General features: G+C 39.0%; 2 protein-coding genes across 4 annotated transcripts; one reads left to right on the top strand and one right to left on the bottom strand.

The window, feature by feature from the left end:
• Positions 1-2070: 2070 nt before the first annotated feature.
• Positions 2071-12822, bottom strand: si:dkey-185m8.2 (trichohyalin). 2 transcript variants are annotated; one of them, XM_041984961.1, is made up of 3 exons: positions 12621-12822; positions 11520-12296; positions 2071-7616 (listed from the first exon to the last, which is right to left on the bottom strand). In XM_041984961.1, exons 1-3 carry the CDS (start codon positions 12667-12669, stop codon positions 2194-2196), a joined length of 6249 nt encoding a protein of 2082 aa, XP_041840895.1. In that variant the 5' UTR covers positions 12670-12822; the 3' UTR covers positions 2071-2193. The 2 variants fall into 2 exon arrangements, with proteins under 2 accessions (XP_041840895.1, XP_041840894.1); XM_041984960.1 differs by having other exon boundaries at positions 11520-12344.
• Positions 12823-17227: 4405 nt separating this feature from the next.
• Positions 17228-27038, top strand: f13a1b (coagulation factor XIII, A1 polypeptide b). Of its 2 annotated transcripts, XM_041984967.1 has the most exons (15): positions 17228-17357; positions 19670-19889; positions 20657-20845; positions 21137-21385; positions 21459-21577; positions 21660-21767; positions 21850-22024; positions 22488-22626; positions 23489-23592; positions 23683-23771; positions 24046-24199; positions 24932-25207; positions 25378-25538; positions 25789-25925; positions 26259-27038. In XM_041984967.1, the coding sequence occupies exons 2-15, from the start codon at positions 19703-19705 to the stop codon at positions 26398-26400; spliced, it is 2229 nt and encodes a 742-aa protein (XP_041840901.1). In that variant the 5' UTR covers positions 17228-17357; positions 19670-19702; the 3' UTR covers positions 26401-27038. The 2 variants fall into 2 exon arrangements, with proteins under 2 accessions (XP_041840901.1, XP_041840903.1); XM_041984969.1 differs by lacking the exons at positions 25789-25925; positions 26259-27038 and having other exon boundaries at positions 24932-25211; positions 25378-25532.
• Positions 27039-27127: the final 89 nt, after the last annotated feature.

Below are 27127 nucleotides of genomic sequence, written 5' to 3' on the forward strand. Positions count from 1 at the left end.
TTAAAGATTGGAAACAGACAAGCTCTGCAAGATCTGATGTTGCAGAAATGTCTGCATCAAGCACAACCTCTTTAATAATCTATCACATGGTATTGACTGGTATGTTAAATGTCCATAGTATCACAGAGTCAGTGAGAGTGGAAGCTCATGCATGGGCACAAAAATCACTCTGTGTCATTAACATTCAAACAAAGAGTGTGGTTAGTTTAGCCATTATAACTGTAGCTTTAGGACAGAAATTTGAGTTTTCTGAAAAACCTGGGAAATGACAGTACCACTCTATTGTTGCAGTTGTACAAATGAAGGGCAACGTAAACAGAAAAAAAATGGAGAAGAAGCTTGTTTCATTTTGTGGTGGTGACATGTCATTTTAACACATTTTGTGCCTCAATCATGTTTTATGGTGTTAAGAAGGTGTTAAGAGGGCATACATATTTCAAGTATTTAAGTGTAACCATAACATTTAAAGGTCAGTGTCAAAAGCCATCCATCCGTCCATCCTTCTATCTATCTGTCTGTATGTCTATGTATTGATGGTATGAATGATCTTTTAGAAATGAAAAGGATCATTTCTTTTAGGAAATTAAGGCTAAACTTGTGTTGGAGACCTAAACACATTATGCTAAGTGTGTGAAAATTATGTCTGCATCACATGCAATTTGCCAACTTTTTTTTTTCTAAGTTTTACCCCAGATGCTTTGAAAACAGAACCATCATGCAGAGATGATCAAAGAAGCAAAAGATCCATCTTGACAGAACACCCTCTCATCTTGCCTCTAACGGCAGTTCACATTGAATGGACAGATTATAGAGGGGGGGGAAAAAACCCTACTGTTGCCATGTTAGATTCAGACCAGCACTCACACTCCATAATTATTAGCCTGATGATTGCACACAAATGTTTTTGGATGTTGTATCTGGCTCCACAGTTGATGGAAGTTGTTGTGTATCCACCCGCATTTTCCCGGCTGTCAAAAATTGCATTCTGAGAAAGCCTTGCTCCTCTCATCAAGACTCATAATTTACTTGTCAAAGCAGGGGTCCTCTCAGCGTGCTAGAGGCTCCCTGGGGTTATAATTGCGAGACGGTTTCACGTGAAATGCCTGAAGTCAAGATGAAGCACGAGTCTGCTACTCAGGCTTTGTGTACTCTTAAAGCTAACCATTACACAGAAAGCTGCCCCCCAAAAAAAGGAAAAGAAAAAGTGATTAAAGCATTTTTGACTAGCTTCATTATACTTTCACCATCGATGCCTTATCATTTGTGACTTTCAGCAGTGATACCTTTGGTGTGTGGGGAGTAGGCTCTACATTGACACAAGGTCCCCATCTTGTGGACAAAATCATGAACAGAGGTGGGGATCTTGCAGGTCAGATAAGGCTTGTCTGAGGAGTCATGCTGATTTGCTGCTTATTCAGGGTTTTCTGGGAGTAATAAATGACTTATGAACCTTTATCAATCATTCAGCAAGCAAGATGTCAATTATGTGTACTTAAGTAGAATTTTTTGTACTTGACAGGGGTAAAAATCTTTATACCACTACATTTATTTCACAGTTATACAGTAAGCTAGTGGTTCTCAAACTGGGGGTCGGGACCTGCATGGGGGTTGTGAGATCATTTCAAAAGGTCACCAGATGTTTCTAAAAAATATATAGCAAATTTGAGATTTGCTGGGCTGTCAAAATAAACCATTAATGAAGAGATAAATCTTTGAAATTAGCATCTTATCTTTATTTTTATATTAAAAATATGACTTTGACTTTATCTCTGCAAGAGAAGCTAATTTTGGGGATGTCGGTGCCTTGTCACAGACAAAAACCATTTTATCTTCCTTATTTATGACGATTTTGACAGTTTTCCAGCCTTTCTTAGGGGTCGTAGCTCAAAAAGTTTGGGTACCACTGCAGTAAGCAATTTCAAATATATAATTAAAATATAAATAGTCAAGATTACATGTGACTGTTTCAGCTTGTGACTTCATCTTTGGGACTTTGTTAGCTGTTTTATTCCTGTTTAGACTTGACATCCAAAGAAGCAGAAAATACAGATTCCAGGAATTAAGATGTGAAAGATTTCACCTTAAAATTTATTTATATATATTCAGATGAACACAAATAACAAAACAAGCAAGAAAAAAAAACAACTGAATTTACATGGCAAACACAACTTGAATGTATTTCTATAACAAAATCTACTTCCTGTTGTTCTGATAAACTATTTCCTCCATCTTCTCAAATAAACCTTCAATCATGGAGTTATTTCTTTTGCTGGTCACCACATGATACCTGCCTCCACATCTCTCAACCAGCCTCAACAGTTCCCCATTTCTCAAGATGTGCTGCGCTGGGCTCTCTCCTAAAATTTCCCCCCATGTGAAAAGTACTAGTGTGCGCCTCCAAAACTCTTCCCCAAGCAAACTCATGTGCTCCTCCAAAGCTCTTCTGTACTTCTGCGTGCAGGTCAAGAAGGCAGGAATGAGCAGGAGGACGATGTTGGCGTCTGGGAGGCACCAGGAGAAGCTGTCCAGGATGCTTTTTCGTTGTGATGCTCCATCGGGATCAGGCCCGTCTCGCCACTTCAGGCCGAGTGGTTCTGCGACAGCGAGGCGTCTCCCAGCTATCTGACCTCTCCAAGACCTGAAGCTAGCTCTGTCAAATTTAGGTGCTTCTCCACCAAAGATAGTAAGTCCAGCAGGGGAGCGAGAGGACCATGTTTCTCCCAAAACAATCACTCTCAAATCCAACCCAGAGCCTTTGTTGTTTGCAATTCCAGGACTCTGAGATAGCCTCTCAATAGTTTCTCTTCCTCTCCCTTCATTTCTCAAAGGCAGCTCCATTTCTTTTAGTGTTTCAAGGTGGCAATTATTGCTCATTGCATCTGACAAAGCTGTTTTCACCCCCTGATCCTCCCAATCTTTTGTGCATTCTTCTCCTTCGGACTCTTTTCCTCTTCCCTTTTCCCTTCTCCCTCTGACTTCTTCACACATCAAAGAGCAGTTATCTTCTGAGTTGTCAGCAGCAGCTGATAGATGGTCATGAAAGATGGAGTCGTCCTCATCAACGTCATCATCGGTCGCATTTCTTTGCTCTCTTTTGTGCAACTCTTCCTCTCGCTCTTTCAGGTTCTGCTCCCATTTGTTCATTTTGTTGAGGGTCTCCTTTAATGTTTTCTCTTTTGTGTGAAGTTCGTCCCTCAGCAAAGCCAAGTCTCTGCGCATCTCATCCAGCTCCTGTGTTGTAAAGTTGACATGTTCATTTTGCATCTGCAGCTTTGATTTCCAATTGAGCAACTCCTGCTCTTCATTTTTCAAATAGTACTCTCTGTCTTTAAGCTCTTTCCCTTGATCTTTCAGTCCCTTTACCTTTTTCTGGAGATCTTGACCATGAGAACTCAGCTCTCTCTGTTTGCCCTCCAAAGCTTTTAGTAAGGTCTCTAGCTCGCTCTCCATTTTCTTGATATTCTGTGCTTTCATTTTTACGTCTTGCTCACACTTGTCTTTTTCTTCTTGCTCTTTTAGTCTAATCTCTAGTCTAGCTTGCAGTTTTTGAAGCTCTTTTTCTTTATTTTCCAACTTTTTCTCCATTTCAATAAGTTCCTCCTCTTTTGCATCAAGGTCATGTCGTTTTCTGCTCAGCTGTTCTTCGTTTTCACTCAGAGCCTGTTCTCTGTCTCCTGCAGCCTTTTGTCTTTCTAAGTATTCCTTATTAATCTCCTCGCCCTTCAGTCTTTGTTCTTTTTCTGTCTCCATCAGCTTTCTCTCAAAATGATCTCTTAATTTACTTATTTGCCTCTCATTGTCACCTTCTCTCACTTTCATAATTTCTATCTCTGCTTGTAATTTGTCGTTGGCTTCTTTTAATGTCCTAACTTCTGAATCTCTCTCCTTAGCTGCAGCTTCTTTGCTTTCTAGTCTCTCTTCACATCCTCTTAGATGTTCCCTACTTTCTTCTTCACTCTCCTTTAGTTCCTCACACTTCATTCTGAAATTTTCAGCCTCTTTTCTTATCTTCTCGTTTTGCTCCTGCAGTTCTTTTACCGTCTTTTTACTTTCTTCGTACTTTTCAGTGACAACTAAAATACTTTGCTGGCTTTCTTCCTCTAAGCGTTTCATTTCGATGTCCCTCTCTTTTGCAGTTGCTTCTATATCCTCATTTTTTCTCGCAATCTCCTTCTCGTACTCCTGAATCATGCTGGTCATTTCCTTTTCCATCTTCTTGGTGAGCTCCTTCAGCTCTGACTTTGTTTGCTCGATGGTGAGTCTCAGTTGGACGACCTCCTTCTCGTTTTCTCTGTCTCTCTGCTGCAGGTGCTCCAGAGTTTCTTCTTTCTCCTGCAGGTTTTCAGTCATTTCTTCATATTGCTTCTCTTGGTCTTCGTGATGTTGCTGCAGCTCAGCAATGCTGATGGTTTTCTTTTCATTGCTTTCGTTCAGCTCCTCTATTTCTGTCTTGTAGTTTGCACATAAGTTTTTAGCCTCCTCAATCTCGCTGTCTCTCTGTGAAAGAAGACTTTGCACTTGTGTTATTTCTTTGGTCTTTTTGTCAATGACTTCAATCAGCTTGTTCATTTCGTTTGTTCCTCTCTCCTCTGTCCTCTTCAGCTCTTCTCTCCATTTTGTTTCCCTGGAGTTGTTCTGCTGTTTAATACTTTCAATCTCAGTTTCCTTTTCTTTCACTTTTTTCTCCATGTCGTTTAACAGCTGTTGCCTCAACTCCTCCATCTTTCTTTCTGTGTCCTGTAGTCGTCGTTCTGCCTCTTTCTTTTGGTTCAGAATAGTTTCTCCTCGCTCTTCTTCTTTTCTCTGCAGGATTTCATCCACATCCTTTATGTGCTGCTTTAACTTTTCTATTTCTCTGCTCTTTTCTTCGACGATGTGCTGCATCTGTTTCTTGCAGTTTAAGTTGTCTCTTTCTTTTTCCTCTTTGGTCTGCTGCAGCTGTTGCTGGAGCTCATTTATTTGCTCTTTTGTTACTCTGATTTCTTTTTCTTTCTCTTCCAGTTTTTCATTCACATCTTTTTTGTAATCTACATAAACTTTTTCTTTCTCTTCTCTTTTCATTAGTTCTTCTTTCAACTCTTGTATATTGGATTTCAGCTCCTCAATTTCTTTTTCTTTCTCTTTTAAACTTTCCTCCATTGCTTTTATCTTATTTAAGTCATTGTTGTGCTTTTCTTCCTTTTTGTGCATTTGTTCCTTCAGTTCTTTGACACTAAGCTTCATCTCCTCGACCTCCCTCTCCTTTTCCAACACCTTTTGTTTAGTCTCTTTCTCGTATCTTACTTTCTCTGTTTCCCTGTCCTCAGTTGTAGTCTTAAGTTCACATTTTAACTCTTCTATCATTTTGTCTCTCTGCTGCAGTCTTTGCAACATGTTTGTTTGTTCTAGTTTAATCTCTTTTATTTGAGCAGCATGCTTTTCCTCTAAGTCTCTTATCTGTCTTTGTTTATCCTGTAGTTGTTTGTCTGTTTCTCCGGCAAACCGTTGTTTCAGCTCTTCTATCTCTTCTTGTCTTTCTTTCTGTAAGTTGCTCACTTTTTCATTAAACTGTTGTTGGACACTTTCAACATCCTCCTTCTTTTGTTTCACTATTTTATCAACTTCCTCCTGATGCTCAGCTTTACTTGCCTCCATCAGTTTTAGCACTTCACTCATTTTTATTGCCATCTCTTCCTGATGCTTCACTTTTAAAGCCTCAACTTCTTTTTCTGCCTGTTGACTTTTTTGTTCCATGTCTTTTTTGTGCTTTAGATGAATCCTCTCCTTCTCTTTTTCAGTTTCCTGCATTTCTTCTTCCATTAGAGTGAAGTATGTCTGTTCCACCGTTGCTAGTTCTCTCTTCTTTGCCTCCAGCTGTTCTTCATTTTCTCTTGCAAACTGCTCTTTCAGCTTTGCAAGCTCTCCTTGCTGTTTGCTTTGCATGCTTTTAATTTCATTGTCACAGTGTTTTTTGATTCCTTCCATTTCATTTTCTTTATCTTTCAACTTCTTATTAGTTTCTTGTTGCATCTGAGTTGTTTTTCTTTCCATCTCCTCTTGATGCTGTAGTTTTAGATCTTTTATCTGACTTTCCTTCTCTTTTATTTGTCTCTCAATCTCTTTCTGATGTTGTAGTTTCATCTCTTCAGATTTACTCTCCATGTCTTTTTCCCATTGTTTCACATTATTGAGAATCGTCTGAGTTTCCTCTGAAGTTTTCCTTTTCAGTTCTTCCTGCTGATTGTCTTTTTCCAGCAGTTTCATTTCCATCTCTTTTCTTGATTTTTCCTCCCTCTCTGTCATTTCTCTGTTTTTTTCTTGCTCAAGAGAATACTCACTGTGTCGTTTAATCTGCTCCATTTCTACTTTTAAAGATTCAACCTTTCCGATCCACTCTGTTTTGTCTTTCTTGAGCAGCTCTATAGTTTCTTCCATCATCTCTAGGTGTTTCCTCCATCCTTGTTTTTCTGCTCTAATAGTGTCCTCTCTCTGATTTCTTTTATGTTCAGTTTCTACACAGATACGTTCAAAATCAAGAAGCTTTATCTGCTGCTCGTCAGTTCTTTCTTTCAGCTCCTCGATCTCTCTCTCTCTTAGCTCCAGGTTCAGCATCGCCTCATGCCTTTCTTGTTGACTTTGGTTTAGTGCCACACGGATTCTCTCATTTTCTATACTCAAATCCTGAATTTCTCTCTCTCTGTCTTCTGTCAGCCATCGAATCCTCTCCTCTAGGTCACCAATGTCATTTTTTGCTTCACTAATCCTCCTGTACTCATCCTCCTCTTCTTCCTTTTGAACATCAGCCTTCCCCGGAGATTTCACCTTCCTCTTTCTATCAAAGAACCATCGGATGCTCTTCACCTCCCTCGCTTTCATTTTCTTCAGCTCTGCCTCCTGACGAAGCATCTTATCGGCCATCTCTTTTAGACGCTGGTTGAACCTTTCGTTCCTTTGCCGACTCAAATCTCTGACTTCTTGAACCAAGCTGGAGAAAGCCTCACACCTGTTCATCGTCGCCATCTTTTCAACTTTCTCCAGGAGCTCTGTGACCTTGGTGGAGCCTCCACTAGCTCTTCCACCTCCATCTCCACCGTAGACAACATGGTACCTGCCCCTGCACTTCTCCAGCAGCCACTGTAAGTCCTTGCCTCCGCTCTGGATGTGTTGCTTTATGTCGACCCCTTCTCGAAGCTGATCTCCATGTGTGAACAGTAAGATTGTGTGTCTCCATACACCCTCTCCCAGAAGCTGAAGATGCTCCCTCACATGTCCTGCCCTCACCAGAGTGTCCACCCGCAGAGTCAGTAGAAGGGCATGAGGCCCAGGAGGGCACAAAACTACACTACAGATAATCTCCCTCTTCACCCTCTCTGGTGAAACACCATCCACTCCTGCTTCCCAGCCTGGTGTGTCCACTACGGTGACCAGCCGCATGGCCACCTCTGCCTGCTGACGTATGCACTCCTCTGTTACAGCCCCTGCTTGGAATAAGCCAGTTTTTCCAAGAATGACATTTCCAGCAGAACTCTTTCCAGTTTCACGCTCGCCCAGTAGAACCAGTCTTACTTCAGGAAGCCGTCGAGGAGCCTTGGAGAATGAATGATGTGCATCTAGCTCAGAACCCTGGGGTCCATCATCTGGCAAAAACAAGGATATAAATCAATGTTAAGCATCATAACTCCACTTTATAATTTTACTTCAGCTAGAATATTTCTAAACGACTTCAGCAGATGCACAGCAGCATGGTAATTTGGATATGACCTTTTATCTCCACAGTTACACAATTAATACTTCAGGAGATGCAGCTTTCTTGTTCACACTATGAAATAATGAAATATGTAAGGAGCTGCATCCTTTGTTTAAAGATAACTCTGTCAAAGTGGTTATTGGATATCAGCCAGTACTAACACACAAACAGTCTGGTTCCAAAAGCTGTAAAGGTTTGCACAAAACATGATCAAAAGAGCATGAATAAAGGCAACTGAACTTCTCTCTTTTGGTTCTTGAAGACAGAAGAGGAGCTCAGAAGGATCCTCTTCAAACACATCATAGAGAGACATGAAACTAGAAGTCAGAGTTTATGTTTGTGCAAAAAGGGATGAGGGGGTGTATATGTGCACTGTGTGTCAATATGATCAGGTGTGTTATTGAAGTTTGATGTTTTATAATTGCGTGTGTTATGGTTTTATACATATTCAAAAACACTTGGTGCTGCTTTTGTATAAAAAGTGTTTTCCTGCACATTTTAGATGTTTCCCTGATCCAACACACCCGACTGATTAAATGGCTCTCCTCAAAAGCTTGTTGTCAAGTTTTGCCCGATCACGCTGGCTTATTAATCTGATTCAGGTGTGCTGCAGCAGGAAACATCTAAAACCTGCAGCACTGCAGCCCCTTGCGGACTTATTTTGGACACCCTGGTGTAGGCAGTGCCACAAGGAGTGCTCAGATCTTTATATACAGACGTGGACAAAATTGTTCTCACAAAAAAAGAAAAACTCACAATGTTCACAGAAATTTTAAAGTAATAATAAATAAAAATTCTATGAAATTTAACCAATGAAAGCCAGACATGCTTCAACAGAATTATTTAAAAAAAATAAACTTATGAAACAAGCCTGGACAAAAATGATGGTACCCCTAGAAAAGACTGAAAATAATGTGACCAAAGGGACGTGTTAATCCAAGGTGTGTCCACTAATTAGCATCACAGGTGACATGGTGTGTACGACACTCAACATGGACCAGAGAAAGCAAAGGAAAGAATTGTCTCAGGATATTAGAAAGAAAATTACAGACAAGCTTGTTAAAGGTAAAGGCTATAAGACCATCTCCGAGCAGCTTGATGTTCCTGTGACTACAGTTGCACATATTATTCAGAAATTTAAGATCCATGGGACTGTAGCCAACCTCCCTGGACGTGGCCGCAGGAGGAAAATTGATGACAAATCAAAGAGACGGATAATACGAATGGTAACAAAAGAGCCCAGAAAAACTTCTAAAGAGATTAACGGTGAACTTCAAGCTCAAGGAACATCAGTGTCAGATCGCACCATCCATCGTTGTTTGAGCCAAAGTGGACTTAATTGGAGACAATCAAGGAGGACACCATTGTTAAAAACAAATCATAAAAAAGCCAGATTGGAATTTGCCAAACAACATGCTGACAAGCCACGAAGCTTCTGGGAGAATGTCTTATGGACAGATGAGACAAAAATGGAACTTTTTGCCAAGGCTCATCAGCTCTATGTTTACAGATGGAAAAATGAAGCATATCAAGAAAAGAACATGTCCCTACTGTAAAACATGGGGAAGGCTCTGTTATGTTCTGGGGCTGTTTTGCTGCATCTGGTACAGGGTGTCTTGAATCTGTGCAGGTACAATGAAATCTCAAGACTATCAAGGGATTCTAGAGAGAAATGTGCTGTCCAGTGTCAGAAAGCTTGGTCTCAGTTGCAGGTCATGAGTCTTACAACAGGACAATGACCCAAAACACAGCTAAAAACACCCAAGAATGGCTAAGAGGAAAACACTGGACTATTCTAAAGTAGCCTTCTATGAGCCTTGACCTAAACCCTATAGAGCATCTTTGGAAGGAGCTGAAACATGCCGTCTGGAAAAGGCTCCCTTCAAACCTGAGACAACTGGAGCAGTTTGCTTATGAGGAGTGGGCCAAAATACCTGCTGAGAGGTGCAGAAGTCTCATTGACAGTTACAGGAATCCTTTGATTGCAGTGATTGCCTCAAAAGGTTGTACAACAAAATATTAAGTTAATGGTACCATCATTTTTTTCTAGGCCTGTTTCATGAGTTTATTTTTTTTAAATAATTCTATTGAAGCATGGTTGAAAAGCAATGTCTGACTATCATTGGTTAAATTTCATATAATTTTTATTTATTGTTACCTTTGCCAGATTTAAGTTATTTCTGTGACCATTGTGTTTCTTTCATTAACCGAAGGGTACCAACAATTTTGTCCATGTCTGTAGGAGACCAAACAAGCAATTAATAAACACACGGCACAACACATAAGATACAGATCTACAGCTCAAGATTCAGGGGACCATCTGCATGTCAAAGCTAAAGACCACTCTTTAGAGGACAGTTATGTTCACATTTTGAACAGAGAAAACAGATGGTTTGAGAGAAGCATTAAGAAACCCATATATATTAAACTGGAAACCATCTCTGAATACAGGAGATGGTCTCAGAGGAGATCTCACCTTCCGAGCAATTGCAATGCAGCCTTGACTCTCCTCCTGGTTTCACAACAGTTCAGACATTGGCTCTTGTGACCAAAACAGTTTTGTTTACAAAGGTAAATATACATAAGATTACATTGACTTAAACGGCCAAGAGATTGATCAAATGAGTCAGTAACATCATGTGACCTGAATGACTCATGTGTGAATGTTCCTTTAATGCTTTCAAACTGAAACTTCCCACCAACTGGTTACAACTGAAAGCTTTTCAGATGAGGCCGGAAATGTCTTCAATAACCAAGAATTTGAGGGGAAGTTGCCTTTACCTTTACTCAGGCTTTCACAGTTATCATGATCCGGATTAATCTACACCAGCACAGCAAAAAATAAAGCTGTTTCACACTACAGGGTCAGAATAGAGAAATACAGTACATGAAACTACCACATAAGTCATGTTTGCCACTTTGATACGCCCAAAAACCAGCATGGAAGTAGGAGGGGTGGCCAGACCTGAGTCTGAGCCCCATTTAACTTAAGATCACCACGCTAAAGTAACTCATGATTAGTTATATGTAGGTACTTAAAATCCACAGTTAGGGTTACATATTAATGTATACATCGCTAGTGTTACAAATCTATATATCAAAGTGCATGGTTTGGATTAGTTATTACAGAATACTTTCATATACAGTGATTACTCATTCATAATGTGAAATGCATCTATTACACATTATGAAGTAAAGCTGGACACACCTCAGGACAAATATTCATACGGAGAGCCAAACAAGGTGAGGTGTGAAAAGGAGGAACCTTAACATTTTGTTTTGCACCTACAGTTAGCACAAGCATTTTCACAGCATATTACATTTTCTAAAGTTCTACATAATAGCCGTATCATTTATTTTACCTCTGTCTTTGTCTCCAGCAGCTCATGCGGAAAACATTTGTGGGCTTGGTCTGGTTGGTTTCATTCTTTGTAAAACATCCCATTTTTTTTTCAATAATTTTCCAGCTTAAAATAATCAGATTGACACACTAAAATTAAATACTAACATTAATATTCCTTGTACTGATAAGTTTCTAATTGAAAGGTTTGTCATCAACATTACTAATGGTTATGTTAGAGACAGAGACAGAGGTTAAAAACCCTGATTTTTGATAAAATTTTTAAAAATGATACCTTAGTCTGTGTTTCTGAATCCTCATAGTGTCTATAGAACCCAATGTTAATTAGTTTGGTCATACAGCTATGGAGCTGGACATTTGTTGGAGGTTTAGAAAAATAGCAAAGAGGTTACGGGACCAGTGGACTTGGAGTATAAAATAAGACGGACTCACTCATGAGAGCAGCTTTGATGGTCCCTCTCTGCACCTGTGCCTCCATCTGCCTCTGTTTCTTTCTCCTCTCCCTGGTTCTCCTCTTTCCATCTGCCTCCAGACCCAACAGAACACTGCTATCCAATCTTAAATGACGGTTGCCATCCTTCTTTCCAGCCACCATCTCTTCCAGCTTCCTTATCAGCTGTTTAACCTGTATCTCATCTCCTTTGCTGAGGTTATTCACAACATGGTATCTGTGGCCACACTTCTGGAGGAGACTCTGGAGTCCTGAGCCACTCGCCAGGATTCGCTGTTCCATGTTTCCCAGGCCCAGTTCATCTCCCCTGGTGAACAGCACCAAGGTATGTTCCCATACTTCTTTTCCCAGTGGCTCTAGATGCTCCTCTATTTCCCTGATGTAGCTGTCTGTGACAGAAGCACAGGCCCGTACAACCAATAGCACAGCATGAGGCCCTGGAGGACAAAGTGTCACACTTCGAAGAGTCTCTCTCCTCACCCAGTTGGGGGTGCTGTTAAGTGGGTAGTACCACTCCCACCCAGGTGTGTCCACTACTGTGACTTTTCTCTCTGAGACATCAGCTCGTCTTTTCACACACTCCTCTGTTGGCTTCCCGCTCTCGAACCCTCCTGCTCCTCCCAGTATTGTGTTTCCTGCAGCGCTCTTTCCGGTTCCTTTCCTGCCCAAGAGGACCAGTCTAAGTTCTGAGACAGCAGGCAGGATGCTGGGGGAGGCAGGAGGGTGTTTTGAGTCCATGGTGGCCTGCAGGCTCTCATCTGTGAAGAAAGGGAGAAGAACTTCTTCAGTGCATCGTACCGGATGAGCTAAAGAAGAAAAAAAAACAAGAAAATAATTATGACAAAAGTCAGATATCTAGTCACCAGTTTATAATAAAAACTGTAAATGGAATTCAAAGTAACATCTACAGCAGTACTGTTAGATTTGATGTGAAGGTCTATTTTATTTGCATTAAAATATTTTCCATTACACTGTATTTCCAGTCAGAAAGCAACACTGAAATCAAATTCAAGCTATTATATCTCTGTACAAACTTTTTGCCAAGTTACAGCACTTTAACGAACAAAATTTACTAGACTCACCACCATTTGCGTCTGTGGCTGGACTGCTGTTCTCATCTGACGTGTCCATCACGTCTCCTTTACTTTCTTCCTCTTAATCTTCTTCCTCTTTATTTGGTTCCTGTGTGACTTTTACAGGAAGTCTTTTGTCAAGGACATTGCAACAGAAAACAGGCACACAAAGTAATCAACAGACCTAAAATAGAGATTTGTGCAGCTAAGGCTGAATGCACAAAGTCTCAGACTTGCTCTGCCATGTGACTTGCGTGTGGTTTCCTTGCACGCTATCATTTAAGAGGCCAGGAAGTGACGGGTGGCCCGCAAGAGCTTTTATGAAACGGTTTACTACCCTTGCAGTGCATATGCTTACAAAACAACCTGCTATACATATGCATTCAGCACACAGCTGCAAAAATTCACCTGTGTGTGCATAAGGTGCACATACACATGCATGTACCATTGCACATGCATGTCTCATTGTGAGAACAGCATAGATACTTACTGTTAGATGCTGTCCTTTGATAAATGTGAAACTTCTGTTTCCTCTACCCACAAGCAAGGCTTAACTTACTAACAAGGCTATGAGATCACAAAGCCCTTTGGTTTAAGAATACATATGCAAGCAGGAAAAAAATCCAGCAAACTTAGAAAATGTACCACATACAAAAAGAGGTTAAAACTAAATGTCATGGATTAATACAGCAGGTGTAGAAATAGGCTAATAAAAGTTTCATACAACAATTGATATAAAACAGTCACAAGAAAGATAATATTTTATTAGAGTTTTAGAGCAACATGAATAAACTTTGGCTGATTTTTTCTGAGGTGCCCCCTAATGATGACCAATTCTGCATCCATCATGCATCTTATCTCTTCCCTGAGCCAGGCAGTAAAAGTTAGTCCAGTGTTGACTCCAATAATGTCCTCCAGCATTTCTTTAATGAATCAGCCATAATACATGTAACAGCCAGTGTGTTGATATCCAGTTGCTGGGGTGTGAAGCAGGGGCATAAAGTATAATTCAGCTGTGAATTAATGCAGAGTCCCAGGAAAAAAAAAAAAAAAAATTGAAGTGTAGTTTTTTAGCCTTGGGACACTGTTGAGCAACAACGGCTCCAGGAATGTACATAATAAATGTCACTGTGCCATCCAAACACACCAGAAACACATATTTTTAAGGTCAGAAAAGTACATAATGCTCCTCTAAAATATACTGGATGAGTTACTCTCATATTATACTTGCCCTAATCTGTCATGATGCTGACAAACTGTGACACAAATATTCACTTTCTTTCTAGATGCTGGAAAAAGCAACTGACAATGAAATGTTGCCACATCGTGCATTTGGTAAGTTTTACCATTTTGGTCTTATCACACCATGTTCAGTGAAATTGCTCTGGACAAATTAATAAAATAAAAAATTATATTTTTTGTGACAGCTGAATAGGCCATGACATGTGATCAGTAAATATTTTTTACTCTGATTTCTCTAAGGTTACTGTAAGTTTTGAGAGTAAAAGTAAATCATCTCATTGATTTCTTTGCTGTAACTCCCCCATAATCTAACAGAGAAACATTTATTTTCAAACAGTTATTTCAATGTGTTAAAAGCTATTAAGTTTACATCACCCCTGAACTCAAAGCTGCCTGTTGTCACTGCACTTTGGGTTTGAGCTGTCTCTGGGTAGATGCATGGTACAACATGTTCTCCTGTTCAGCCCGTACCATGAAAACATGCACACATTAGATCATGCTCTTTATGATTCACCCTTTCCTCCAGCAGCAGTCTAGGGTGGTAAAAACAAACCATGTTTTTGGAAAAGACTGAATCAGCCCTATTTATTTAGCAACATTAACCCAAGCGGAGCTGTTCTGAGGTCTGCTAAGTGCGTGAAAATTATGATGATGGAAGGCTTTGCATGTGCATGATGGTTTTTGTAAATGTCAAGTGAGTTACTTTTATTGGACACCCTACAACAACAGCACAAAATCCGTTGAGTCTGTCTAACTAAAATACTTCACATGATGCATAAAAACAGCCCCAAAACTCTAGCACATCCCCCAGTGCAGCATATAAATTTGCATTGCTATGTGCTGATTAGTTTATCCATGAAATTAACTGCTCAATAAAGAGTTGTAGTGCTAGTGGTGGAAATAGGGAACAAGCAGTGCAATGGTAAATAAAATGTTACTTTGTGATGATATTTTGAGTGCTACTGATGGAAATTTATTTTCATGTTAGAAGCAAATGGAAGAAAAATTTGGTTAGTAATGTGGTTGCTCCATTCAGTCACAATTGAGATTTTTATTGTGTTTATCTGCTGCCTATTATTAGCCTTGAACACTATTGAAGTGCCAATGTGGAAAAGAGTACTGTATTTAAAGAGTGAATGCAGACAACAAGCCCTCTAGTAATACAGTATCAGATAAATTTGTGTTGCTAACAGTCAAGACAACAGGGGCTGTGCTATTAAAAAGATAGGAATCTATAATGTAGGGGTTCCAACAACAATATAGCAACATGAGCTTTTTAACCAATCACTTAATTTTAAACATTATTTATTGCATAACATGTGCTTTATTAAGAAAAAAAAAAAACAAACTCAAACTACTAACAAAAAATAGTCAACCACAGAAGCGGACAGGTCAAACAAACTAGGAAGGAAAACACCTTTGAGTCGTACAAATGATAACACAAGTATAAGCCAGCGCTTTAAATAAACACCACGGTAGTAAATATGCCATCTTAAACCATAACATGGCAAATAAATGACTGCCCACTGACCAACCGCACCTGTAACTAAGAATTAAAACCCTAAACATAGCAGTTCTTCAAAGTTGGCTAAATTAAATCCATCCATCATCTATACCCACTTATTTAAATGCAGGGTTGAGGTGGGGGGTGGGGGTAAAATAAATGAAAACAAAATGAATAACATACTGAAATAGACACGAGTGACTGCAGTGTGTATGAACTAAAAACGATAAAAGGAAAAAAAGCATGATATAAATAATTTGCAACACTAAATTAGAACATAAAATTGTGACTTTATCTGGTCCATGATAAAGGTATGGTTGTTGGTACCGGACAGGTTGGTCTGAGTATTTCAGAAACTGCTGAACAACTGGGATTTTCACACACAACCACCTCTAGGTTTTTACAGAGAATGGTCTTAAAAAGAGAAAATATCCCTTGTGTGGTAGTTGTCTGGGACAAAATGTCTTGTGGATGTTAGAGGTCAGAAGAGTATGGGCAGACTGGTAAGAGATGACAAAAAGGCAACAGTAACTCAAACAATTACTCTTTACAACCAATGCAGAATACCATCTTCTGATGGCTACATCCAGCAGGATAATCCACTATGTCACAAAATCATCTTAAACTGGTTTCCTGAACATGACAATAAGTTCACTGTACACAAATGGCCTCCAGAGTCACCACACCTCAATCCAATCAAGCACTTTAGAGATGTGGTGAAACGGGAGATTCTCATCATGGATGTGCAGCCAACAAATCTGCAGTATCTGTGTGATGCTATCATGTCAATATGGAGCAAAATCTCCGAGGAATGTTTCCAACACCTTGTTGAATCTATGCCACCAAGAATTAACCCATAAGAGCCTGACGTGACATATTTGTCGCATACAGTTTCTGAGACATTTTGCTTCAATTTGTGGTATAAAATTTGCTCAAAATCCTGTTGAACACAATCTGATACTTGTCTTCTGTCCCCTAATAGATACCCAGAAGCAGAAAACCATATAATATTTTTAATATTAAAAAAATGCTAATTTTTTTGTCACATTTTGTTACAGGGCCAAAAAAAGACCTCATATTTAAAAATTTTGCCTTTTCTTACCATTTTTTCATGGGTCGGGCCTTAACGGGTCAAGGCAGCTCTGCAGGCAAAGGGGAGTCTAACCTGATACCAGTAAGGTGTACATTATAACGTGATAGTGTGGCTAATGAATGCACATTCCAAAAGATGTTTTCGTGCAGCAAAAAATTCAAGTATGCAGAATGAGGCTGTACACACCAGTTTTTAGGAGGAAAGTATCAGACCTCCACTTTTCTAAGGCCTCATGTTGATATATATATATATATATATATATATATATATATATATATATATATATATATATATATATGTATATATTTATATATATACAGATACATCTTATCACTTTCTGCTATGTTTCGTTTGTCATGTAAAAGATTTTGTTACAGCAATGCATTTAATCAAAGGGGTCATATACAAACTTTATTCCCAATTTTTGAGTTTATTCCATCTATTTGTATTGGTTTTAAATGTACTGAGTAATACTAATAGCTATCTGAGTTGACTTCTGGTACAGATACCTTCCAGGTGCAAAGAGTAAAGAACACAGATGTGCTAAATTCTGTTCCAAAGTACTTTTAAACAGAACTTTAGTCATTTTATTTGTCTGTGTCTTGTCCAGATGTGGGTTGTATAGAGATGGTACATTCCACATCCTGCTCCAAAGTTGGACTGACACCCTCTGCAGCTTTTTTTTTCTCTGCAAAGGAATCACACACACACACCCACACACAGCAAGGCACACACACCCACTCACACATTCAGAATTTCCTCACTTCTTTCCAGTATAAAAGCTGTGAAGATTCCTGGACGGAGTTGCAGCAGCAGACCGACTCCAACCAGCAGCAACTTCTCTTTACAGCTTCACCTGAGGTGCATCCACCATTAATAGTTACTTTACTGTCACAAAAGCTGACTGGTAAGTACATTTTCTTTGGTGCAACAGCTTTGTTACGTTTTATTTATAATTTCCAGATGTGAGCTGCTAGTCACTCATTTAAAGACCTCTGGGGCTGTTGTGCAAACTTTGGAACAGACTTAGACTAAATAAAATGAAGCCTTGCAGATCATGATGTGCCACATTATATCCTCTGATGCATTTTTTTTTTAATTTTGTGAAATTTAAATTCAATTCATCCCTCCCAAAACTGTACTCTTCAACTCAGTGTTTATAACCCGACAAGTATTAGTTGTTTTATTAACAGTCAGACAAAATCTTAGTGGTTATTAGCACATTTCTAAATGTGGATTTGTGGAGTTTCTACAGAACTGCATGTACTGTCCCTAATTTACAGCAGATCATTCAATAGGAATGTAAAAATATTTATATTTTTTTCTTTTTTAATACTTTACATCAACTTGGATTTGCTGGATTAGAATCTCAGTCTCACATATGAACATTTTAGTTACTGATGATGATAAAAAAGAAATGCCAGTCTAACTTTGATTCAGTCTTACAGAGACATAACAGGCTGGATTCAATTAAGTCTTCCAAGTGAAAATGCAAACATTTAATTGGTTTTTATTTTGAATTTATTAGAATATGAATATCAAATAAGTAGATTTGGGGTTTGAAATGAAGAAAAATAAGTCATTTGAATTCCTTTTGCACAAATCCATGACTTGCTTAACCTTATTAAAATAACTAATGATGAAAAGAATTGCTTGTAGCAAGAGCAGTTCAGGATTACTTCACTCTGTTAGTATTAAGATAAAAATGAAAATGGATCCAGATTTACATGCAGACTATTTGCTCTTCAAAGTTGGAGCATTTCCAACCTCTGTTTAAATTTTTATAGAAATCTGGTCAGGGGTTTGTGAGTAATGCTGTAAACAATTTGGCATTCATATCAACAAGACAACCTCCTTGGAAAATAATGCCTTTGCTGCTTAAGTTTCTACAGTCACAATAATTAAAGTGTACTTAAAAAGTGTTGATCATGTCTTCAGTAGAGAGGGAGTATTCAAATTATATTTACATTCATGGTGAACCTTATTGAAAATTATTATTTCAGTGGGTCTATAACCCTGAAAACAATAAACCATAAACCCCAAAAACCACTGTGGTGACTGAACAAACGGGCTAATTTAAACTCAGCCAAATCTGTTAATACACCAAAGTGATGTAAACAAAGACCATCAGTGTGCTCTGTGTGACTCATGGAATCCAATGGACATGAAGCAGAACTAAAATTACATCAACACTACAGACCACATGGGGCCCTCTTTAAACCACCATCCAACAGTCGGGGTAGGCCTGACAGGCACGAAACTGCTGCCTCGATGATTACATACTCATGTGCCAAGGCTGACCTGACCATTAAACACACAAGAGCTGTTTTCATTAGATGCTAACAGGGAACACAGTCTGTCAAGCTGGTGGTACAAACACCTGGCTGAGAGTAAAACTCGCTGTTGCATAATGTGGGTGTGACAAGGGGAGACGTTTGGGATGATGTTTAACTGCATGAGTCATCATTCAGCACAGTGAGAGCTCTGTTTCCTGAGCCACCACTGCCGGAGATGGCTTCTGTGGGATGCTTGAAATGGCAGGGTGGCAAACAGGCAGGAAAGCAGGGATAGGCTTTTAAATCATAAGTCTTACATAACCTACAGGAATCATTGTACTGTAAATAAAATTTACCTTTTAGTAGCTATAGTAAACCAACATTTGCATTCTTTAATTGAACTGAAACATTTCATATTGAGGCTGAACCTTGATGCAGTGAAATATTCACACTTTGGATTTTCACAAAAAATAAAGGAAGAAAAAACAATACAATGATCTATTTGCTAATACTGATGACAACTGTTAACTCAAAATGTCCATTTTGTTGTTCAGCACATAACATTTTATTTAATAAGACTTCATTAATGTTAGATGTTGAAACTTACTCTTCTTTCTGCAACTGCAAAAACACAATGTATGTGAAGAGTCTTTCTTCATCAGCAGCTTACAGGAAGGGGAGTGTCTTTAAACGCCTCTCCACCGAAACCCACAAACACATGGTAACCACTTGTGATAGAAAAGCACTTGAAACTGCCATTGTATATTTAAAAGAATGTCAAAGGGTGGTTTTGTCACTGACAAATTAAAAATAAAGAAAAATATTACCCCGTTGTGCGTATCATAAACATGACTTAAACATCTACTACACAGTACATCTTTGGCTGATAACACTGCAGATGTTATGTGGCTGATACTTTTCTCCATTGTCTCTCCTCTCTTAGTTTTACATCAACCTACCATAAATTGTCACCATCATGGCTGACCAAAGTGCTAGTGCATCCCCATCTCCTGCCCCCCCTATTCCCACTGGACGTCCTCCCAAGGTGGGCAACCGTGGACGCACCACCGGTCCAATCGACAGCTCCAACTTTGAAACGACCGACATCCCTGAGGTCGAGTACTTTGGTATGCCTGGTCCAAGAGGACATCCACCTCTGACAGGTAAAAGATGGAAACTTCAAATGTGTAAAATTGAACATATTAATAGATAAGTTCTCAGACATAACATGGAAAAGGTTAGTTGGTCCAGAGGAGAGATGTGACAGTGGGTCTTGCTTGAAGAAGATAAAGTCCTTTTCCTGTCAGTGATATAGTTTCCAGGAGTTTTTGGACATGACTGACAACTGAACTGGATAAATTCTGCTGACTTCCTGCAGCATGTCACTACACTGAGCAATAGCCAGATGTGACAGGAATTTATGAATGCACTGACTGGAATAAATTCCAACTGGAAGCAAACAACCACAAATGTCTGAGCGGTATTTCAAACCACAGATGTTTTTAATAAGGAAGGAAAACTGCTCCAAAAGATGTGGCTGAGTCACTTAAATACTTCAGTTTATTGAACAGATTAGCTCACATAGACATAGTTTTACTGCCAAATGAGGCAAACATAGAAAATAGAGGGGTTTTCCATTGACTTTTGTATAGTGATTATTGTCTTACATAAAAAATTAATAAATACATAAAAAAGCAGAAAATGTATCTGTGATTTTAATCTCATCTGGATTTTTCATAACAATTTTGCAGCATCATTACTGTCTAAATGAGTTTAGCTTAGAAACAAAGAAAAAATATCTTTCATCATCCCACAGAAAATTACATTTATTTAAATACAACGAAAAACACAACTGACCTATCAAATCCATCTCTCTGATTTTTTTTCTCTCATCTTGTTTTTTTTTTTTTTTTTTTTTTTTTTCAATTAGAGTTTCTGGACATCTGGGATGTGGACATGATAAAGAGGCCTGATGACAGCAATAAGATGAATCACCACACCATGCTGTTCAACTCTGACTATCTTATCGTCCGCAGAGGACAAGAGTTCCAGGTCAGGATCACCTTCAATCGTCCATACAAACCTAATGAAGACAAGTTCGCTGTGGAGTTTGTCATCGGTAAGATGAGCGTACTTTAATATGGTTTATGTCACAATCCTGGAAAAAGTCTCATTAGAGCAAAACTGCAAAAGCTCCCCTCCAGCAATTCTAAAGCAATTTTACCTACAATGTTTATTATTCTGTACTTGTTTCTTGCTCTTACTTTCCAAATCCCTGCTGCAGTCAAACAAGTCACCATAAGTGAATAGCAATTCACTTATGGTGACTTGATTGACACTTTAAAATTGCACTACATTTAGCCAATTGTTCTTATTTACATAAATCTGTTAATACTCCCTCTTTTATCAGGTTCCAGCCCTGAGTACAGCAAGGGCACCTACATACCCGTCTTTCCCAGGAAGGAGCGTGAGAGCTCCTGGGAAGGACGTATCATAACGACCTCTGACAACGTGGTCACCGTGGGGATAACCCCCAAGGCCGATTGCATTGTGGGGAAATATCACATGTATATCGCAGTGGTGACACCTTTTGGTATCCGTAGGACTAGACGGGACAGCAGCCGAGATCTTTACATCCTCTTCAATCCCTGGGCGGAAGGTTTGTAAAGCTCATAAATGTAAAGTCTCTAAAAAATTTTTATTAAATACTGAGTTGTTTTTTCTTCATCCAGCTGATGCTGTATTTTTGGATGATGAGAAAGAGAGGGAGGAGTGTGTGATGAATGAGATGGGGATCATCTATCATGGCGCCTACGAAGACGTTGCTGAGAGGAGCTGGAACTATGGACAGGTAGGAGACAGCTGATCAATTTCTTTCAAAAAATGATTCTCTGCAAAAGTTTATATCACTAAACTGTTTTTCATGTTCTTAGTTCAATTATGGAGTCCTGGATGCCTGTCTGTACGTCATGGACAGGGCTGAGATGCCCATCACCAACAGAGGAGACCCCATCAAGGTCACCAGAAAGGCTTCTGCCATGGTGAGGGGAAGAAGTACCTCTTCATGAACAATCTACTAAAATTTAAAGAAAAATCAAAAACTTTTTTTTTTCCTCCCCGCAGCTGAACTCCCGAGACGACGAAGGCGTGTTAGTGGGGAACTGGAGTGGTGACTACACCTATGGTGTGGCGCCTACTTCCTGGACTGGCAGCACAGACATCCTGCTCAGCTATGCCAACAGCAAGATGCCTGTCTGCTACGCTCAGTGCTGGGTCTACGCCGCCGTCTTCAACACCTGTGAGATCTACACTTGCCCAACAACTGCTTAGTCATTCAACCTGTGCCAGTTATTTGTTTATTTATTTATTTTTTGTTTCAATATCAGATCTGGCACATAAAAATATCACACTACACTGCAGCCTTCAAACAGTGGAGGAAGGAAAAGTAGAATAGATGAAAAATCTTTCATCAGTTTTCACCCCCTTTCCCTTACTTAAGTACTTTGGGCCTGCTCATTGAGTTGCCAAATGGGAGCTAGAATTTACTTATATCTGATGATTAGCTCCCTTTAGACCAGACTTGGTAATAGATTTATAATCTTGTGAACAGAGTTTTCTTTATGTTTTAAGCAGAAACATTTATGTTGCATCAACAGCTTGCTAAGCTCTGTCTCATTCGCTTTTCAGCTGTAAATAGCTCCAATTTAATTGAACTATACGATAACTAGATTTTTAATGGACATCTTTTAAATGTGTTCCAGTCCTGCGCTGTCTGGGCATCCCATCTAGGGTTGTTACCAACTTCTACTCAGCTCATGACAATGATGGAAATCTGAAGATGGACGTAATCTTGGATGAAAATGGCAGAATTGACCGAAACCGCACCAAGGACTCTATCTGGTACATCTTCCTTTCAGACAAAACTTCATGACAGAAATTTGTCTTATAGACAAATGCTTATGGGCATTTGTTTCACCTTAAAATGTATCAGAATTTTTGTTAGTGTGTGAAGTTCACTGAAAGTATTTCTACTCAACTATATCAACATGACAATTGAATCTTCAATCTTGACACAGATTTATAAAATGTATACGTTTTTCCACAGCAACAAACATTACCCATTTAGAATTTAGCCTCCAAAATGATGTATATGTGCATTGTTTACCCAATTTTTTATTACATGTTGACATTCAGCTGTTGTATCACTGCTTTATTTTTGTTGTTTACCTCCTACATTACAACACACTGTTGCACACTTTTCTGCTCATACATGAGGACATGAAGGGGTAGAGGGTGATTGTTCAGCTGCTGGCTCTCATGCAAAAGACCATTGGATTGAAATTCATCAGACATAATTTTACATCAGTATTTTAACTTTCTTACTTTCCTCTCATTCACAGATGGTTAGAAATAATATACATTGTGGGGCTTAAAGCAAATATGCATAGTTTGAATTTGCACATTTTAATGTTCATGTATTTTATGTACAGTAATGTCATGAGGACGCTCCCCCATGCAAATCAACATGTTGCCATCTCAAAATTCAGTACTACATTCTCCCAAGAGCACGAACTCTTTCATTTTGGTGGATTTTTTTCCTAAGTCCAAACCCTCAAGATTTAAATACTAAGCTATAATTTTCTTCTGGAAACAGTGAGATGTACTTCAGCTTGGATCCTTATAGGAATCTGAATAAAAAAGTGACATGAAAAGTACTTTATTAACATTTTCTTTTATAACATTTAATGTATGACTTTGCCAGGAACTATCACTGCTGGAATGAGTGCTACATGTCCAGACCAGACCTCCCTCTCGGCTTTGGAGGCTGGCAGGTTGTGGATGCAACACCACAGGAGACCAGCGATGGTAAATGATGATAAAATCACTTTACTGAGTTTTAAGTCAGCTGAATGCAGTGTAATGATTGTTTAATTTCTTCCTGCTTTATCAATAAAGGCATGTTCAGATGTGGACCTGCATCAGTCAAGGCCATCAAGCATGGACAGATTTGTTTCCAGTTTGATGCTCCCTTTGTGTTTGCTGAGGTAAATATCTTCTGTGTTGGCCTACTTTAAAAGTTATTCAGAAGTAAAGTCTGGATTAAAACTTATTGAGCACTTAGTAGACCAGGTTTTCCAACTGCACCGAAGCTTGAATGTTTCTTCATGTATGAGTCACTTTGGATAAAAGTTTCTACTAAACTAAAAGTAAACACAAATGTCTTCAACAACCATCTCTTGTCACGATTTGAGGCCAAAACCCAGGTCAGCAGAGGTCATATCTAGTTCAGTAGATATGTCCCCATCTTTCTCTCTACAGGTAAACAGCGATGTGGTGTTTTATTCCCGGAGGAAAGATGGGACCATGGAACCAGTCAAAGTGAACCAGACTCACATCGGCCGCATGGTTTTGACTAAATCTCCAGGAGACGAGACACGCCGCGACATCACAGATCAATACAAGTTCCCTGAAGGTCAGTGACCACATCAAAGACAAATCTCAGTCAAACAGGAAGCAGCAGAACCATTTACCCTTCCCTAGCTTCTGATTTATTACCCAGGCTGTGTTTAATGTAAAATGCTACCAAGGTAAACTTAAAATGAGAAGTACAAAATGAATCAGCCATTACAAATAAAGTGCATGAGTGGCAATATGAATGCATGAATACATTAACCTTGACACATAATGACAGAAAATGAAAATAGAAAAACACTAAAGAATAAATCAGATTTCTTCATCTTTATTAGATTGATTGTCACTCAGCCAGTTTATACGTCTGTTTTACTGTATTTGTTTTCATTTGCAAAAATGCCATGTAGCAAAAATAAAAAATCAGAATGGGCTGGTGTCGGTACCTTTTATTATTAACTGGCACCACTAAATACCATGTGCTTCACATGAGGGCAGAACATGACGGTTGGAGTGTTTGGGTTAGGTTGTGGATTTGGATTGTTTTTCCTTGGAGATCATTCCTAATCTGGTGTCATCCCCACATTGGATGATTCTGGTCCATAATTTTCCACAATTTTAGTTTTTTTTTTTTTTTTGAAAGGGAGTTCTGACATCTGTTTTGTCAAAAAAAAAAACAAAAAAAACAACTAAAACTAAAGAATCTAACTAGAGACAAAACCTAAACACTAATTTTATTCTTTAATAAAAAAAAAATAAAATAAAGTGCAATTAACTATATTTTATTCCAATTCAGGCAGCACAGAGGAACGGACAGTCCTGGAAAAAGCTGAGGAGTATGGCTGTAAACGGGAAAAGTCCAGCCCACTTCTGGGTGATGTGGACCTGATCTTGCCAACCCTCGAGATCAGCATGGGTGATGACTTCGAGCTGGATGTGGAGTTCACAAACCGCAGCAACCAGCAGCGAACAGTGGAAGCCTACATCAGCGGGAGCGTGGTGTATTATACCGGAGTCTCTGGTGAAGAATTCCTGTTCAGGACCCCAAATGTCAAAATTCAGCCCCAAAAAAGTGAGTAGACATGTGTGGTGAGGTGAACTGCTGTTACACGATTGTTTCTTCTGTTTAAACAAAGTAAAGCCAAAGTAAAGGCAGTATAAATATTATTTATTATTTTATCAGCGTGTGTTCATGTGTTCATTTAATTACATTATAATTAGAGTTATGTTTGTAATTTACAGGTGTGAAGGAGTTGGTAAAAATTGAGTCAAAGAGCTACATGAAATATCTGGTGGAACAGGGTAACCTTCATTTTATTGTCACCGGGAAGATCAAAGAGACCGGGCGGATCATCACTGCTATGAAAGTCGTCACTCTCCACAATCCCAAACTCATCATTGAGGTCTGAAATGTGTTTTTTTTTATCTAAATTGTTGGTATCTTTAAGTAGACGATTTTTCCGACATCATAAATGTACACACATAATATCAGCCTAAACACAATAACTGCATTCCTGCAATATTTCTTATTTAACTTTGGTACGTTTTCTTTTGTTTTGTTTTTAATATTGCTAATATTGTTTATTGGCTTACATACAAAAACTTAGTATACCTTGAATTTGTGAGGTTTTTGTATGTCCTGTGTGCACTTAGGTGTCTGGCAGAGGCAAAGTGAATGAAGAGATGATGGCCACTGTGCAGTTTACAAACCCCTTCAGCTTCAGCCTTGAAGGGGTCTTCATTCGTATGGAGGGACCAGGGATCATGCCACCCAAGGATAAATATTACAGGTGAGGCTAAGAAGGAGGCTTCTTGGCTGCCAGTTAAAGTAAGGATGGAAAGCACATAAATAATGAGTGACCTTTGTTCATTACACATCCAGTTGTTTGCTACTGTATTTACCAATGTTCTGTTACATGGATAAAACAATCTTAATAAGTAAAACACATTATTATGGCTGTATCAAATGAAGTAAGAGCTAATGAGTCATTCACTAAAAAACTATATTGACTTTTATGACACAGCATTTCTGTATTATGAATCAAAATTGTTGGCCTATTTATCTTCTTTAAAAAAAACAGTCCAGTCCTTGTGGAATCTAACGCAAACCGTGCTGCTTTCAGTCTGATCACAGGAGGCACCTCTCTGACCTGGACTGAGCTTTTCACCCCGCAAAGGGCTGGCAAAACCAGGTTGATCGCTACTCTCGACTGTCCTGCTCTCAGGCAGGTCCACGGCCAAGCGTCAGTCACCATCAAGGCCTGAGGACCGCTGCCACTGCCACCACAGCTGCCACCCACAGCGTCATTCGGCTTCAGTTATACCTTAGCCCAAAAACGGGCCTGTAACATGTAGCTTGAGCTTTAGTAATACATGATGGTTGTTTTAAAATACCACAGAGGCATAATTATAAAAAAAAATAGTTCAGAAGGATGGATTTCTTAAAAAACAGTATAAAGGAATACAATAGCAACTAAATTAAAACAAGAGTGTTTTATTTCAAGAAAAACAGGATCTACTTAAAAATTTTACTGTTCAAATATTTGATTTTTTTTAAAGATAGATTTTTAAAGATTTTTAAGATTTTCGAGCTGCACTAATTGATGCCATTATAAAACTCATGGTGCTAACATGTTAGCAACTGAACATCCATAACCTGCTTTGAATGAGTATGTATTTCCAGACAGATTTTGGCTGGTCCTGTTAATAGCATGCACATTTTCCCATGGCCTCCTAAGTGGTAATTAAAATGTATTCTTACATATTAATAGCAGTTATAGCTACATTACAATCAAATATCAACCAAATTAAAGATTAACTGCAGAATTTTGTCACCTTGTCTATATAAATATATTGTGTGTGTGTGTGTGTGTGTGTGTGTGTGTGTGTGTGTGTGTGTGTGTGTGTGTGTGTGTGTGTGTGTGTGTGTGTGTGTGTGTGTGTGTGTGTGTGTGTGTGTGTGTCAAAGAAAGAGGGAGGGGGGCAGTTATGA

Source organism: Melanotaenia boesemani, chromosome 5, assembly GCF_017639745.1.
Source record: "Melanotaenia boesemani isolate fMelBoe1 chromosome 5, fMelBoe1.pri, whole genome shotgun sequence".
Taxonomy (NCBI): Eukaryota; Metazoa; Chordata; class Actinopteri; order Atheriniformes; family Melanotaeniidae; genus Melanotaenia; species Melanotaenia boesemani.

What these genes read in the sequence shown, in the direction of transcription:
- si:dkey-185m8.2 (XM_041984960.1), bottom strand. Translation starts at nt 12,669, where the DNA reads ATGGACACGTCAGATGAGAACAGCAGTCCAGCCACAGACGCAAATGGT. An exon ending in AGCCACAGACGCAAATGGTG is followed by an intron (nt 12,345 to 12,620) that starts GTGAGTCTAGTA and finishes TTTCTTCTTTAG; the next exon opens with CTCATCCGGTACGATGCACT. An exon ending in CATCAAAGCTGCTCTCATGA is followed by an intron (nt 7,617 to 11,519) that starts GTGAGTCCGTCT and finishes TGTTTTTGCCAG; the next exon opens with ATGATGGACCCCAGGGTTCT.
- f13a1b (XM_041984967.1), top strand. Translation starts at nt 19,703, where the DNA reads ATGGCTGACCAAAGTGCTAGTGCATCCCCATCTCCTGCCCCCCCTATT. An exon ending in CTTCAATCCCTGGGCGGAAG is followed by an intron (nt 21,386 to 21,458) that starts GTTTGTAAAGCT and finishes TTCTTCATCCAG; the next exon opens with CTGATGCTGTATTTTTGGAT. An exon ending in CCAGAAAGGCTTCTGCCATG is followed by an intron (nt 21,768 to 21,849) that starts GTGAGGGGAAGA and finishes TCCTCCCCGCAG; the next exon opens with CTGAACTCCCGAGACGACGA.